The sequence below is a fragment of the Ricinus communis genome, chromosome 6, assembly GCF_019578655.1.
Source record: "Ricinus communis isolate WT05 ecotype wild-type chromosome 6, ASM1957865v1, whole genome shotgun sequence".
Classification (NCBI taxonomy): domain Eukaryota; kingdom Viridiplantae; phylum Streptophyta; class Magnoliopsida; order Malpighiales; family Euphorbiaceae; genus Ricinus; species Ricinus communis.
The window spans coordinates 9,302,788-9,321,658 of NC_063261.1; the positions used below are offsets into that span (position 1 = coordinate 9,302,788).

The following is an 18,871-nucleotide window of genomic DNA, read 5'->3' on the forward strand; positions in this document are numbered from 1 at the left end:
GCTTTTTTCACTGTGAATCACAATCTAGAATTACTCTAATGTACCATAGAGGTACGGTACCATAAAAACTTATAAAATTTGATTTGATTTTATTTTAATAATTTATTAATATAATTAAATACTAGATTAGTTAGTTATATATAGTACTTAATTATTGATCAACTAAATACATTATTTTTATTTATTAAACTTTTTTATATATTCTTAGAATTTAATGAGTGGTATTTTATAATTATGAGATTCATTTATATCATTTTAATTTATATAAATAATTAAAAACTGGATATAAATTTTTTGACAATCTAAATTAATAGAAAGATATATAAAATTAATAAATTATTTAAAATAATATCAATTAATTGTCTATAATTAATTATAAACTTATAATGATAGAGTACCACAATAGTACTCTAGCACACTCTCACAATTTAAAGGAAGTCAAATATGAATATTGAAAAGCTCGACTAATTTGCATCATGGATTTTACTATAGTACCATTGCGGTACTCTAAAATTATAAATGTCGTTTTTAATTATAGAAAATTAATTGAGATTAGTTTAAATAATTTATTAGTTATATACATCTTTCTATTAATCTAGATTATTAATAAATTCATATATAATTTTTAATTATTTATACAAATTAAATTATGTAAATGATCACATAATTATAAAATGTCACTGAGTAAATCCTAAAAATATATAGAAATCTTTAAATATAAAAATAACATATTTAGTCGATCAATAAATAAGTACTATGTATAATTAACTAATATAATATTTAATTATGTTAATAAATTATTAAAATTAAAATAAAATTAATTTCTACACTTATGATATATTAGAATGACTCTTACATCCTATATATAATTAATTATATTTTGATCTAAAAGTCAAAAGCTAATATGTACATTTAACTTTTTTATCTTATTTTATCCGGATTATTGAAAAAATTGCAAAATCATACTTTATTTAGTGAACGTCTTAAACCTTTAATAGTTTAATACATTAGTTAACACTGGCCATCTATCATTTAGAAATTGAAATTTATGCAATAAGTATTATTGTATGCATAAAACTTAAATTTATTCTCGAAATTAGTTAAAGATTGATCTCATATTTTTTTTAGTGATCTTTTAGATTATAGCTATGAACATTCAGTGAGTTTTTAGCATCTACCGCTGGAAATAATATACTAACTTTCAAACAATTTTATGGTATTTTAGAGGTTCGAGCCCTGGCCTGCAATTTAAAGAAAAGATAAAAAAAAAAAAAGACCTCCAATTAAATAATAGGTGCTGATTATATCTTTAGCTTTTATTAGGTTATGAGATAGTTGATTCCTTGTAGGCCATTTGTGCATTTGAATGCACAATGACAAACATAATCAAACTAATTATTGAAAACCAATTAGAAGAGATTATATATATATATATATAATCTTTTGTCCATTTGAAGGAGCTTCTTGAGACCATTATTAGTTTTTGTAATGGCGAATGACTTAGGCTCCTCCACAGCAATAGGCATATTGATTCTATCCAACTTATTGGCTATAACAGAGCTCGTCTCAGCTTCTACTTTTAACCGTAGCAGTTTCCCAGCAGGGTTTCTTTTTGGAACAGCTGCGGCTTCTTACCAGGTACATGTTTGCCCTTTTTCTTTTTCTTTTTTTAGGCACAATATGCATAAGTTTGCTATAGCTAGAAAACACCGACGCTTCTGAAAGAGGCCCTCGGTGTTAAATGCTTATCCAACATGGATAGATGCTTCTTATTTCGTAGATTTTCAATTTTGTATTTTCTAGGCTATTGCAAATCTAATTCTTCATAATTGATTTTCAGTATGAAGGTGCAGTAAATGAAGATGGAAAGGGTCTAAGTATATGGGACACCTTCACTCACAAGTATCCTGGTCTCTCTCTCCATTCACTACGTGTAGATATTTGTAAAAAGTTCACATCACTAAAAAAAATAAAAAAAATATAAATAATTTGTAAAAGTTAAAAATTTAACTTATCAAGTGGCTTCTTCTAGTTATTTTAATATTTATTAAATCTGTTAAAACCAACTGTAAGAATTTAAATAAATCCTTTACGAATTTAGTTTTTACATCCCACTTTATAATGTGATAAGATGGAAAAAGACTCTATGATAACTTCATTTATTTCTTTTACAAAATCTATCATTAAGTTCTTGGATTTTTTTAGTTTTGTTCTATTTAACCCTTGAAAAATTTTATTGTTTTCTATTGAACTATTGTACTTTATTTAGTTTTGTTTTATTAGGGGGCTTTTTATTTTATTAAGAACTTCTTACAAATGAAAGTCTTTGTACTTTTCTTTTTCTTTAAAATATTATTAAGTCTTCAATGAAATAAAAATATAAATATAAAAACTTAATAATACAAAATAAAATTAAAGAGCTCAAAAAAATAAAATTGAATAAGTAAAAATACATTTTGCCTATTTCTTTTGTTAAAGTGGCTTAATGTATATATGTTGTGAGGAATTGATGAATGTTATGTATTCAAAATATTTTGGTACTTTTACATTTAAACATTAAATAATAGATATGTAATTTCATCTATTAACATTAATAAATATGTTTTATTTATGAGTTTGATATATATATATTAGGGTCAGGGTGTATTACTTTTTCCTATTTCTTTTGTTAGACCAATTTATTAGGGGACCTTGTTTCATCCGAGTGATAAATTTCCAGGGCAGGTCGAGCTGGATAGGCCTCATTTGTAGACATATCTAACCCCTTCAATCGTGGCATTGCAGAAAGGATAGCAGGCGGTGCAAATGCAGATGTAGCTGTTGATTTTTACCATCGTTATCAGGTTCTCTAAATGATGACTATAGTATTCACCTTTCTTTTAAATTCTTTTATAAGTAAAATAACACTCGTTGATTCCATATTTTGAGCAAACATATCATGCATCTACTATTTAAGTGAAATTTCGCATTAATTTGCAGCAATTTAATCATTTAAGATCATGTAAAATAAGTTATAGCCTGTCTGGGATTATTAGTATTAATAAACTAATTTAGAATTTATTTAATAAATGATCTTTAATTTTTATAAATTAGTTTTATCAATTTTATTTTTAGAATAAATATCAATTTATCTGTTTCTTTCCAAAATTAATTAAAACTAAAAAATGAAAAAGACTTTTAGAAAGAAAAAAAAAAAAGCGACCTTCCCCAATTTCAAACAAGCTAGGTTAAGAAAGACTGAAGAAGGATTAATGCTGAAATTTAAATTTGTTCTCGATATTGAAATTACTTGGTGGCTTATTAATTTCATAGGATTACTAAACATTGATGTGGAAAACTATTGCCTCATGTAATTTGTTCATAATTTTGATGTCTTTTTTTTTTTTTTTACCAAAGGGAAAATAAGAGATGGGTTTGATGCAATTATGGTTTTATATATTTTAATGTTTCTACAAAATGTACTTATGATTTAGGTAATTGGAATTTGTATCAGGAAGATGTGAATATCATGAAAAATATGGGACTAGATACTTTCAGATTCTCCATCTCCTGGTCCAGAGTATTACCTAGTAAGACTACTGCTTTTAACTGATCAGCATGATTGTTGTCATTTTCTTTTATGTTGCTCGAACTTAGGAAAATCCCCTAGAAAAAGTTATGATCGTGGTAATTTTAAAATTAAACATCAATAAAATATGTTCACTTTAATGTTAAAGAAATAGTGATAATTACTTTTAGCCCTCGAAGTTTTTATGTTACATTAGTTAGAACATCTTTTCTATAAATTACACTTAAAAGCCTCTTCCATTAAAATATGACAATTTAGTGGTTAGTTAAATGGGATAATAGTTGATAGCATATATGTCATAAGTTGGAACTAATCAAATGAAGCGCCTCATTTACATGAAAAATCAGTCACTGCAAGAATAATATAATTTACTGCACTTCGTATACCATATATAATATTCCAAAATACTAATCAATTTAATTCATAATTCCACCAAAAAAATGTAATATAACAAAACTCATTCAAGGCATTTAAATCCATTAATTGTCATAAAAATGCATCAAGTATTTAATAACAACCAATTTAATCAACAATTTAATTAACTAAAATTAATCTAAATTTCTCACTTAATCCAAAATAACTAACTGAATCAGATTTAAGCAAATTAATACCTCCTTGGGACTCAAAATTGTGTTACGGATTTTCTGCTCCTCAACACACAAATTGGAGCATCGCTGCGGACAGTGGGCGAAAAAATTGAAGGTCTCCAAAAATGTGAATTGAGGTAACTACCACGAACTCTCGAAGAGGGGAGTCCAACCATACAAGTTGCTTGGTTACAATTTCGAATCCATTATTATATGTTTGCTCGGCAATTCCACCCAGAAGGTAATAGGTTACACGTGTATTAAATTTGAAATTAGTAAGAATAAAAATTGATTTCTTTGGAATAATAAAACTGTTCTAATTCTAATAAAAAAAATAAAGGACCCATGAAATAATTAATGAATCATAAGTTCAGGTGGAAAATTTCTATTCAATGAAAATGGATTATAAATCTTTTAATTACCTCTAATGAGAAAACAATCCTACAAATGCCTCATTGTCGCTGTAAATCCAGCCTTAGAAGATACGACTTATGCAAGATCAATTCACCACTCAAACGATGATGTAGATGGCTAAAAATTTTCAGCTAAGCTTTAATGAGGGGTTAAATGCGCCCGCTGGTACTAAACCTTTGCACTTTTTTCCAAATGGTACCAAACCTTCAATTTGTTTCTTTTTGGTACCACTCCTATTATTTCTGTATCTTCTGCCAGTACCAATGAGGAATCTGGTACTTATTTGTTGATGTGGCTGCCAGATTTATGAAGGATAACACACCACTTGCTACATCTGTTGCTGCCTCAACAAACTGTTATCCAACTCAGCAACAGAAATCCAGATGAAAAAGGCAACAACATGGACCAAATCCTAACACATTTCTCTCTAAGAAATAGAGTAAATCCATATTTATCAATAAAAGACATCGAAAATGGAAAACAATCAATCTAATCCCAACTAATTGATAAAAAAGACAACCCAATAAAAAGCAACAAAAACCCAAAAGTTCAGCAAGAATCATAGCAGCAGTGCCGCAAAAGCGAAGAGCTTGAAATCTTAATAAAAAAACCGCAGCAAGGAGGAGTGGTTTAGAAAGTAGAAGCTTGTGTTGGGATAATGAAATTGAAGAGATAGAGAAAATGGGTTGGTTGTAATTATTATACTCATTCTTGAAGTTGAAAGAGTATTTCGGGTATGATTGAGAAGGGAGGAAAGAGAAAGAAAGAGAGAGAAGGAAAGAGAGGAGAGAGACAAGGAAAGAGAAAGGGAAGAAAGAGAAAAAGAAGGAGGGGAGGATTGAAGGAAAGGAAGGAAAGAGTAAATGAGTCAGCAACAGATGTGGCAAGTGGTGTGTTATCCTTCATAAATCCGGCAGCCACATCAGCAAATAAGTGCCGGATTCCTCATTAGTACTGGCGGAAGATACAGAAATAATAGGAGTGGTACCAAAAAGAAACAAATTGAAGGTTTGGTACCATTTGGAAAAAAGTGCGAAGATTTGGTACCAGCGGCGCATTTAACCTCTTTAATGAGGGTGGGAGCCGAGTAGTATGGCAGCACGACCTAGTTGCTTCCGATTTGGCCAAAACGAGAAAGAGTAGCCGATCGTGCTTTATCTCTCTCTAAAACATCAAATTTTCAGCGAAATAAAAGGAGATTTGGGTTTCTAACAGGTGTGCAAGGTTGAGGACGTCAAGACTCCAGCTTTTTAGTGATACATAGTGGCGAAAAGCATTACGGCCAAAGTTGACGATGATAGGGTGAGAGAGAGTGTGAAAATGGTGGAGATAGAGAGTTGAGGTGCTAAGATGAATATTTTCCTTCTCTAGAAACTATCTAATAGTAACTTAAAAAAAGTAATAATCTTTTTAAAATTCAACCTTATTTTATTAAATTAAAGTTTATATTAATTACTTATAAATCAAAATTTAGGTGCTTATTCATATTTAACAAAAATAATTTGGGAGTTAGTGTTCCAAATAAAATTTCTATGACTCCAAAAGTGTCATTAGAATAAATAACTAATATAGCTTAACTTTATGTTTTTTCTTTATCTAGTAAAATTAGAAATCCATTTCTTTAATAAATTCACTCTTGACCCAAAACCGTATTTATCAAAACGTATACATATGCCCATATGCATGCATGCACATGGATGCATAACTGAGGGTAGTTAGTAGTAATAGAGATGAAATTTTTTCGTTATGCAATCTCATTTTGTTGGGTTGTTTCAATACATGTTGACGCATGGGTAATGCCTTCATCTTAAAAGAAGGAAATAAGGAAATGATTAAAATAATACCGATCGAACCCTTCTGACGTTTTCTCCAGATTGTATATTGATCATTTTATGAGATCTAGAAAATATGGAACTAACCTCAGATTGTTCTTTCATGAGGTGCAATTATCATGGATGAGATAAACCCCCTAGATCTAGTCACATCTGGAATTTTAATTAGTCCTTAAGTATGCTTATGAATAAGGACAAACAGAGTTTATTTGATTTCATAAGTGTTGAAGGGAAAGAAGCAGGCAAAATTGTACCAGTAGTCACATAATTATACAATTAATTTTAATATGATTATTTACTTTTAATTTATTTTATGAAAGTCAATTTTAATTTAGTTTGTATATTTGTACTTTTAATTTGAATAGAATAATGATTATTTTAGTTTGAGTTTCAATTTGTTTCATATCTCTATCAGTATCAAATTCAGAATATCTTATATTTACCTTTCTAATCACCATTTTTTTAATCTTTATTATGTTTTTTACTTTACTAACACTTTCATTTAAAATTATTTTGCTTTTAGTATTACTATCTAGAATATCTCTTTCAATATCCATGTCAACATACTTCTTAAATAGGGAATCATCCCCGTTAGTTGATAGTGACTATAATGTGTCAAACGAGAGTAATTCACTTTGTGAGAAATCTCTTGACATATGTATTGAAAGAGATATCCTATGTACTAGCGGTAAAAGCAAAATAGTTTAAATGACAGTGTTAAGTAAAGCGAAGAACATAATAAAGATGAAAAAAGTAGTGTGAATAGGAATACAAAGATCAGATACCTTGAATTTGATAATGATAGAAACATAAAACAAATTGAAACTCATAGTAAAATCACCATTATGCAATCCAAATTAAACTTAAGTTATTTTTATGAAACAAATTGAAATTAAATGACTATTATGCAATCCAAATTAAAATTAAATGTCTTTTATGAAATAAATTAAAAATTAAGTGCATAATTAGGTGACTACTAATATAATTATTTCGAAAGAAAGAAGAAGTATGATGTTTTTAGCAAACTGACAAATGATGATAATGAAAATCACTAAATGAAGTATTCCAGAGAAGCGAAGGAAATAAGTGTTCTAATAAGAGAAAAGGAGGATAATTGAGACGTAGATGATGAAATCAAATCTCAGTCTTTTTAGTTGACTCAGGACCTTGAGTAGAAAAAGACATCTTCAGTTGAATCTTCCCTAGACAGCCAACTAGTACTTTAAGATAGTATAACCCATTGCATTCTTCAGCAAATCCAATTCTCTGCCTTGAAGTTAGTTTCTGGAACATACAGTAAACCAAAAAATGTAATATTGCATTCCAGGTCTTTGGTAGTTGGTGGATGAAAATGAGATTAGTAGATAAATTTGGGACATTTTCTTAAAAGGAGTGATGGAGTTAATTGGATACTTCCTTGGCTAGCTATTGTAATTGGGGAACCATCAGTACAGTAATGTTTTGGTTTTCAAGAGAGGGCTTGCAGGCTGCAAACTTAGTGGCGTTTCATAAGATTGGTTATACTCGAATCTAAGACCCAAGAACTTGAAAAAGAATTAGTTGAAGCTCTATTAGATTTAGCCAAGAGGCATTTACTGGTTTAAGCAAGGGAATGTGAGCTGGAAAATTTGTTCAGTGGTTTGAGGAGAATTCCTAGCCTTTCTATCTTTTCCCAGTTGAACTCCTTCAATTCTTCATTGCTCAAAATTGACTTCTATTTGACAGCTCCCTCTTTACTGGCCATATTTGCTTGACCATACTGACTTTCCAACTACCATTAAGGTCCAAAACTTGTACCATGCCATGGAGAAATTTTTAGATAGAGTTAGTCTACTGTATCGTCTAAAGATTGACTAAACTGTATTGTGACATGTGACTTTATTTATTAATTTTTATATTTTCATTAGTTAGATTTTAATCATGTGTTGTAAATAGTAATAAATAAACTAACCAATTAAAAAATAACAATTAATGAATAAAGCCACATATTATCATATAATTAATTTAGTCTACCAATGATACGGTAGACTAAATCTACCCAAGAATTTCTGTTTACGATGAAGCTTGAAGCAATCATCCTTTATATGGCGCAAATTCTACAATCACTGCACTACAAGTTATTCTTACTCCTTGACATGGAATCTTCATTTCCAGTATCTTGTTTTCCTTCTGATTCGACCTTTTAGATCAGGATAGATGCTTCTCCCGGAGGAGAAGTGTTCATCTTAATGTTTCTCCTTCGTTCCTCTCCTCAGACAATAGGAAGAACCTTCACAAGTGAAGGCCTGCGACTTATCCCTAGGATCTGAAATTGAACCTGTTCAAATTCTAAATTCAGACTAGCTAAAGATCCGAAGACGCCCTGCTGCTTAATAAACTTTAACAAAACCTATTCATCGTTGCTACACTTCATCTAAGATCTTGGTAGTGAGCCATCTCCAACCAAAGGCCATTCATCATGTTGTAGTAATCTTGTAATAGACACTGAGCAACTATATCCTTCTTTAAAGAGTGTCCCAAATGGCTTTTGCACTTGGCAAGAACATATGGTTGATCTTAGCCTGCATGAAGTTCCCTAACCATGACATGATTATAGAATCCTCTTCCCTAACCATGACTTCTGCTCCATTGTAGTTAAATCTTCCTGCCAAGGCGATAGAAAGGATTTTTATTTTGAAGCTCATCATTTGACCCATTAGATGGGGATTCAAGTGCAATAGTAACTGTGGGGCTTTGAGGTGGCATTTGACAGTGTAAACATATCGGTAGTAGTAAGAAGAATGGTGGAGTGGCAAAGAAATTTTCAAAAAGATTGAGGTACTTCAGCAATGAAGGCTGATAAGATCAGTAATGAAGACAGATCTGGTAGAAAATTAGCTATGAAGGCTGATCCGAAAGAAAATCAACAATGAAGGCTAATAACAGTCGTTGTTAGGCAATGAAAGCTGAAAATCAACTAGAAAAAGATAGAGAGAAAGGCTAAGAAAAATGCTTTGATACTGATACCATCAAGAAATAAAATTTCACTCATTTTTCTAGGAACAATTCACACAGTATTTATACAGCAAAGGAAGATCCTAATTAAGGATCATATCCTGAAATTATAGGAATACTTTGGGAAGAAAAAAGATATCAATTAAATCAGCTAGCAAATCATTCTAAATTATAAACATGTATTTAGGAATATCCACATGATTCATTGAATTACTTTTTGGAAATTAAATAAAATTGTTGAAATTAAAAGAATCTATATATGTATATGTATTAATTTCTGAGATTTAAAACTTTTTTAATATGTGTGCTTATTTTTTAATACATAAAATTTTTATTTTGACATGTGTACTTATTTTGACACATGGAATTTAAACTTATGTATAATTTGTGATTTTTCTATTAATTTATTGATTACAAGCCTAATTAAACACTTTTCTAATCATAAAAAATAATATATTATAATAAATTAGTCTCCTAATTGGATAATGATTAGTTTTTTAATTAGATAATGATTATTTTAGAAAATAGCATATTAATTATATTTTAACATTATATTAACTAATAAATTAGTTTTCTAATTAGATAATAATTTTAATTATAGAAAATATCACTAATAAATTAATTTTATAATTTTATGATTTTTTTAATTCTAAAAGATAGTAATATCAATTATATCAATATTATTAATTTATATAATATTAAGATTAATTAATATATATTTTTAAAATAATTTTTATATTATTGTATTAATAAAATTAAAAAAAAAACTTAAGACATTTAAAAATAGTTAGTTTTCTATTATTCTTTTAAAATTATAAATTGTATCTATAAACTTGATTTTTTTATAATTGAAATAAGAATAATGGTCGTGCAACGTACGGTAAACAACTAGTATATATTAATTTCTAAAACTTAAAATCTTTTTGACATGCATGCTTAATTTTTGACCCATAAAATCTTTAATTGACATGTATACTTATTTCTGACACATGTAATTCAAGCTTATGTGTAATTTCATTTTATTAAATTATTAATTTATAATTTATATTTCTAATTAAGTACTAACTCTAATTCTAAAAACTAGAATATTAATAATATTCTAATATTATATTTAACTAATAAATAATTTTTTAATCAAATAATAATATTAATATTATTTTAAAAAGTAATATATTAATTATATTTTAATATTTTATAACTAATAGTTTAGTTTTATAATCAACAAATAATTCTAATTTTAAAAAATATTCTTAATATTATATTTAATTATATAATAAGTTTTAATCTTAAAAATAATAAGATCAATTATATATATATTATTGTATTAATAAAAATTAAAAAATTGAAAAATAGATTATTTATTATTATTTTTTAAAATTTTATAAATTAATACTAAATATTAAAAATTTATTGAACTATATTTGTTATTTAATTTTATAATTAAAATAATAAACCCATGAACAAAAAATTAGGTAGATTAAATTGATATCACTCATAAATATTTATTACGCAGATGGAACTGTGAAAGGAGGCGTAAACAAGAAAGGCATTGATTTCTACAACAATCTCATCAATGAGCTCCTATCGCAAGGTGAGAACTTATATTTTTCTTAATTATCTTGGACGTTAGGGATTATAGCCATTAGTAATGGCACAATTGATTATTATTGTTGGCTATTTGGGATCCTATCGGGTATATTTAAAGAAAGAAGAAGGAAAGTTTGAAGTATTTTTAATATAATATTTCTTTATGATTTTCTCTAGATTATTTAAAAAATACCAATTTATCTATTCTCTTTTTAAAAAATAGGTTTCAGAATTAAAAATTGTAAATACAATTAAAAATGCACCCATCAGTCATAATCTATGACAAGACATTTAATGAACATTCTAAACTATCAGAAAAAGTAGTTATTAATAGCTCTTATATATATATATATATATATATATATAAAGTAGAGGTTTTTCTATGAGACTATAATTGGCAATATTCTATAAAATTACATTATATAAAATTTTAATAAAAATATATATAATTTTTATATGGTTATATAATAATTTATTATAGAATATTAAATATTAATTAAATAAAATAATAATTTAAATGCATTATAATATTAGATACTAATCAAATAAAATGATATTATAAGGATTTATTAAAATAAAATAATAGCTAAGTATAATAAAAAATTAGTAATTATAATACTATTAATTTCTATATTTACAATATTAAATATCTAAAATTATTAAAATAAAATAATAGCTAAAATATAATTATTTTCTTATTATATAATATACTTATAATTAAAATAAAATATCTTAAACTAAAGATTTAAATAAAAAAATTAATAATTATGTATTAGCACAAATAAATTGCTAGTTGTTTGTATAATAAAGAAATTATTCAATTTTAAATTCTACTCCTTCATATGATATCAAATGAGCATTTTTCTATAGTCCAACTATTTCATGAAAATACTTTTTGACTTCCTATTGCACAACACTTTTCCAAATGAATTCATTGAGAAAAACTAGTTTCAAGTCATTTAGTAGTACCATTTCTTTCCAAGATTTTAGGAGAATCCACCAAAAGGAGCGATTAATTTATTTTGAAGGGAAAAGGAAGAAAAGAATAGCAGAAGAACACATAGTTTAACTCAAGCAATAGATGCTAAAACAAGTGTTGAACTCACTATTTATTTCCTGAAATCTTCACAGGTATACAGCCTTTTGTAACTCTATTTCACTGGGATTTGCCTCAGGCCCTTGAAGATGAATATGGTGGCTTTTTAAGCCCTAGCATTGTGTAAGTCAACAAAGAAAGAGCCTTACCATAATTTTTATCTCCACTTTCCTTATTCATAAGACTAAATTACAAAATCTCTGAGTATCTAGTACAATTTAAAATTTCATTCACATATTGTCAAAAAATGAGTTATTTTTATACTGATTAAGGAATGTATTTTCATAAAAATTAAAGATTTTTGAAACTTTAATTTCTGAGTACATTTTCCAATATACTAATAGAAATTTTATCATTATATGTTTGATATTAATAATAAGTGTAAGAGTAATTACAGTGAACAATTTTATAGTGAATAATAAAATAATTAATTATTTTCACTATCACTACAGTCATATTAGTCCCCAATATATCACCTTAAATACTTCACTACATTAATTATTTTAATTTTAAAAATAAAGATCAAAATGTATTACTGTGCAAAATCTAAAACTTTTCCAGTAATTTATCCATCCTTATTGTCTTAATGTTCTTGGTGTCTGAAAGACAATATCTCTATATGCAATTCCTTGAAGCATTATCTACTGACCAATGTTGTTACTAAGCATAAATTTCTACTTGGCTTGTGCAGCCATGATTTTAAGAATTATGCAGAGCTTTGCTTCAAAGAATTTGGGGATAGAGTGAAGCATTGGATAACATTAAATGAGCCATGGAGTTATAGCAATACAGGCTATAACATGGGGTTATTTGCACCAGGAAGGTGTTCCAAATTCATGAATGCAGCATGCCAAGCTGGAGACTCTGCAACTGAGCCTTATTTGGTTGGCCACCATATGTTACTTTCTCATGCCGCTGCAGTAAAACTGTACAAGGAAAAATACCAAGTTAGTATCATAATTCATTTTCCTATACATAACCCAATTAGGTAAATTGAACTTTGGACATGGAGATCATATGCATGCAATTAAGGTTAGCCTGTGTAGGGCTCTAGGTTTCTCATGTTCATCAAACCTTATGTCAAGTCTTTCGTATTATGATAGGGTAAATTTTAGTATAATTATTGTTTGCCTCCAAAAATTTTCTATATCATAGAAGTTACCTCTTAATATTTAAAAATTATACTTTTTTATTTTTTTATTTTATAATTCTATACTAAAAATCTCTTTCTTCATAATTTTCATTAAATAATCATTAATTGGGTTTTATTTTATATATTTTGTTCTTTGATTTTGGAGTAATATACAAATTGTCCATTATAATTTATTATTATACTAGAACCCCATTATCTAATTTCTATGTAAAAATCAATTTTAGTATTTATATAAAAATAATTAACTAGCATTCTTTAATTACTCTAATTTCTAGCATAATCAAATTCTAGTAAAATTTAAATATTTTATAATTACTTATTTTATCAAAATATTAAAAATTCATATAATCCAACTTTAAACTATTAAAGTAAAATAAATATTATTATTATTATTATTATTATTATTAATTTTGTTACATTAGAATTGTAATTTTGGTAAGAAGTTTGAATATCAAATTATACTTTTTTATCAATTCAGCTGTTAGCATTGACTCTCAAAATGCAAGGAGATTTTAGTGCAATAAATACAATAACTTTTATATCACTTCAAAAATCAGGGAAAAACTAATATAAAAAATAAACCTAATTGATGATTGTTTAATGAAAATTTTGATAGAAGGATCTTTAATATAATATTATAAAATAGAAGGATGAAAAAGAATAAATTTTAAATGTTAAGAAGTAGATAATGTTATATGGATAAAATACAGAGGGTATATAATAATTACCCTTAAAATTTTAAGATTTTGTTAATTCTCATGAATGAGAGTATCATTTCACAATGATGAAATATATATTGTTATTATTCTTTTAAGAAAAAAACTAACAATATAATCCCTTAGTGTAGTTATATGATTTGGTATCAAAACTTTTATTATTTGTCCATTTGGTACTGAGTTCTTTAATTTTTTTTCTTTTTGGTACAAAACTTTCTATTTTAATTTAAGATTGAGTTACCTAAAGAGTTTTCGATCAATTTTGGATGATGTATCAATCATATAATATGAATATATTTTTAGAACTCGCTAATTGGACACCCTATTATTAGAAAATTTAATTAATTATCACATGAATCAACATATTAAGCATAATGCATATGTCTCGGATGTTGATTTAAATTATAATTAAATATTTTGTACAGATATTGGCATTCAGTATATACCAAATATTAAAAATATATTTATATTCCAACTAACACATCATTTGAAACTAACCGAAATTCTTTCAAGTGATTCAATTTGAAATTAAAACAGAAAGTTGGGTTAAAAAAATAAGGATCAAAGTATTGGAAACATAAAGCAAACTTTTGTTACTCAATAAGATAGTTACCCAGTCCTTTACTTTTGACAAAACACACTTCTAGTACCATGAATTTTTAAATTCTTAACTTTGATGATGTAGCTTATTATCCATGAATTTCTTAACTAATTTTTGTTATTTGAAAAATGGCATTGGAATATGAAAGGCATCTCAAAAAGGGCAGATTGGGATAACACTAGTTTGTCATTGGATGGTACCATTCTCCAAAACTAAGCCTGACCATCAGGCTTCCAAAAGAGCTCTTGATTTTATGTATGGATGGTGAGTATATCTTCAGACATAATTATTATCTACTGTTGGGATATCAGAACTGTTTCTTGAGATTGCTCATGAGTAATAAGGATATAAATTTATTTTTTTGATTTAAAATATTAATTTCTTAAATTTGTTATAAAATGACTTCATCAAACTTATTTCTAAATTATTTTAAAAATAGCTCTGAAATTCAAAGATAAAAATATTCTTTTTAAAAGCGTTTTTCCAATCCATTCTTCAAACTATATTAATGATTAATCATATATTGGTTTTCTTTTCATCAGGTATATGCACCCACTAGTATATGGTGACTACCCAAAAAGTATGATTAACCTTGTTGGGAATAGATTGCCAAGATTCACCACAGACCAATCCATGATGGTGAAAGGATCTTTTGATTTTATTGGATTAAATTACTACAGTTCATTTTATGCCTATTCTGTACCTGCTACTTCCAATTCAGTAAACATTAGTTACTCTACAGATTCCCTTACTAATTTAACAAGTAAGTCCCAATAGTCCATTTTCTATTTCATTAATTGGGTTGGCTGAAGGTTCCAACTAGAAATTAACCTCACACTACTGAAAGGCAACTCCAATAATACTTATTAAATATTAACTTTTTTGAGTTTCGACTACCTTTTAAATTTTTTTCTAATTAGTTTTTGTTCATCTACAGCTGAAAGAGATGGAATTCCTATCGGCCCAACGGTACGTATAGAAGAAAAATTATTTAAAATAATTTTATGAAAAATATTTTTATAACGCATGTGCAGAATTTTGAGAATGCATGCTTTAATCAATAAATTGGCTTCCATTACAACATTTGAGTAAATGATATTGCAGGATGGTTCTATTTGGATCCATGTATATCCAAGAGGTTTACGGGATGTTCTTATGTATACAAAGAAAAAGTACAACAATCCAACAATTTATATTACTGAAAATGGTAAGCAAGAGTAATGAATTCTTTTTCGAAATGAAATATCATACATAATTATAATGATTAATTAGTGCTTAATTGTGTATAAAAGAATTGAAATTAATGCCACTTAAATTGGGTTTGGGTGTATTCAGGAATTGACCAGTTGGATAATGGAACCTCAACACTAACCGAACTTGTTAACGATTTGAACCGAATAGATTATTACAAGCGTCATCTTGCATCCCTGGAAAGAGCCATAAAGTGAGTTTACTTGCTTGATCATATCTTCTTAATTTATCTTCTTGAGTGAGGCTAATGAGAGCTCAATTGCATGATCACCTGATCTAAATTTTCATCTTCAGTAGGTTTTATTTGTTATTGCTCGATCATATAGTCCTTTTCACATTAAAGTTTAATATATTCTTTTTAGCTATTTGTTTAAAGCTAATTGTCAAAAATAATCCTTATTAATTAATGCTAAGCACCTATTCTTTATTGTATTTTCTTTACTTTTTCTTTATTATTAAGACATGTGGCATATGATTTAAATCTTTTATAAATATAATTGAGAAAAATAACTTCAATGACATTATTGTTAAGTTATTCAATTTTTAGGATATTTTCATTTTAATACCTTCCATTCTATTCTGTCTTTTCATAATTTTAATATTTAACTTTTCTATTTTGAATCTTTCTTTTAGTATGAATAACTCATACATATTTTTTCATAATACTTGTTTTTAGATAAAATTATAGGATCGACTAAATACAATATAACTAGACATTTGCTTTTTACTTCTTATTTAAATATTAGCTTAATTAAATATAATAAAAATAAATTTAATTTCAGTTTATTTAAATAAAATTATATTATTTAGTCTACTTTATTTTAACTACAATCTTGTAGAAATTTTTGAACAAAATAAAATAAAAAATTACAAGCTCATATATAATATAAAAATAATTATTGTATTGTCAATAATATTAAATATCAATTGCTAAAATTACATTCTAAATAAATGACAGTAAGGATAAATTGAATTCAAGTTCTCTCGAAAAGTCTCAAATTAAATTGTATTTATGGTGGGTTAAAGATACCTCACGCCACACTTTAGCAAATTGGCAATTAAAGATAGCTAATTCTATTCATTATAATTTTAGAAATCTAATCAACTTTTATAACAGTATAAATGATAGAGCTATATTACATCAACGAATGCATGCAAATTAGAAAAATAAAAATTCTAATAGAAGATAAAGACAAACCTAAAATTAGAATGAGAATGGTATTTAATCAAAAGTTAAAGCATGGAGAAAGAACATGAAATTTGGATGGGAATGGAAAAATCATGTAAAGAAGGAAAGAAAAAAATACAACCCCTAAAAGACAAAATATAGTTATTTTAAGAGTTGAATTAAATAACAACAATGTCATTATAGTTATTTTTCTCTATTATATTAATAATATTTTTAAATCATGTCATATGTCTTAATAATAGAGAGAAGATGAAGAGAATACAATAAAGAGAAGGTCCTTAGCATTTCTCTTATAATCATACAACAAAATAATTATATAAAAAAAATTCTAATAAAATTATACTAAAGAGAAAGTGATAAAATTGATGATGCTCATGTAAAAAATTTAAATTTCTTAATTTTCGTATAGATTGAAAATAATCTATTAAAATGGGACTGATAATTTTTTTTTAAGAAATAGAAGAGTTTGTGTCCATCTAGCTATAGTTTCTTATTGCATATATATTTATATAAACCATCTTAAATTTAAGGGCTAAAGAGGTAGTTGACATTCGTATAGATTATTAATTTATAAATATATATTAGTATTTAAAATCTTAATCATTTTGGTCATTAATTTTTATTAGTATTTAAAATTTTTCTATGGTTAGAATAGCGACAGATATAAAATAGTTATAAAATTGAAAATATGTACCACTTTCTCATTACTCAAATAAGAATAATAAAAATATTTATTATTTACCCAATAATTTAATATAATACACTATAAATAGCTGAAAGTTTTCAACATTTGAACTCAGTGTACTACAATAGAATACGAAAGTACCTTCAATGATTATTATGCAAGGTGAGGATGTTTTTGGTTTGCATCCAAAATTTTGACAAATAGTAAACAATATTGACAGGGAAGGTGTTGATGTTAAAGGTTACTTTGCTTGGTCATTGTTGGATAACTTTGAATGGGCTGCCGCATACACTATGAGGTATGGAATTAATGTGGTAGATTACAAGAATGGCTTGAAAAGATACCCCAAGAAATCAGCTATTTGGTTCAACAACTTCTTGCAGAAATAGAGGAAATATGTATCCATCAATAAATTTGTACACTCAACTTGAAATATTAAACAGTAAGCTCAAACATCTTCCCTTTTTTTTTTTACGTAAATCTCTCATACAGTTTCAATTGATGTACCTGTACATCTCAAGTCGGTTGCCACCCAGATAGCACTAGTTTTCATTAGAGTTCTCTGACTCTTTCTAAAGGGAAAGATCAAATATCACATTGATTTTTTTTTTTTTTTCTAGTTTGTAATCTTGATGTTGGATAATCAATTTTGCTGTAACCTGATCACAGCACACATCAAACAGAAAAATGCTGCTTAAATTTAATTAACTCTACAAATTTGCACCCTGATCACCACCTTATTTTATCCACTTTCATATTATTGGATTTTTCAGAATTGCAATAGAATCATACATTTAAAGCACTATTATATTCTAGTACTGTATAATTTTGCATTAGATAAGCAAAAATGATCATACCTTCCTTGCATTGGGAAAGACTGTTGATAACATTATTATGGAGTTTGAGGCATATTCTTCCCATATCTTCAACTTTCAATTTAAATTGTTACCCACATTGGTGTAGCCAAAATAACCAGTAGTATGCAATGGCGTGGCCCCTATTTTTTCTTTTTCCAAAGGCAGGCGTGGCCCCTATAAATATGCAAAGAAGAAGCAAAATCCACCACCATAAGTAATGGTTCTCAACAAAATCATTGTCATAATTTGTTCACCTTGCATTAAATGAGCACAGTCATCATCGTTTATGCCAGTCATATTTGCAGAAAAATCAACACCAACCTTCATCTTACCCTTGAGTT

The 18,871-nt window shown here is 27.0% G+C and overlaps 1 protein-coding gene across 1 annotated transcript; it reads left to right on the forward strand.

Moving 5' to 3' along the window:
- Positions 1–1,389: 1,389 nt before the first annotated feature.
- LOC8289199 (beta-glucosidase 12) lies at positions 1,390–18,580 on the forward strand. Its single transcript, XM_002512092.3, has 13 exons — positions 1,390–1,638; positions 1,841–1,910; positions 2,785–2,843; positions 3,494–3,569; positions 10,909–10,986; positions 12,114–12,201; positions 12,770–13,025; positions 14,697–14,812; positions 15,091–15,311; positions 15,486–15,517; positions 15,653–15,755; positions 15,884–15,992; positions 17,894–18,580. The coding sequence occupies exons 1-13, from the start codon at positions 1,489–1,491 to the stop codon at positions 18,060–18,062; spliced, it is 1,527 nt and encodes a 508-aa protein (XP_002512138.1). The 5' UTR covers positions 1,390–1,488; the 3' UTR covers positions 18,063–18,580.
- Positions 18,581–18,871: the final 291 nt, after the last annotated feature.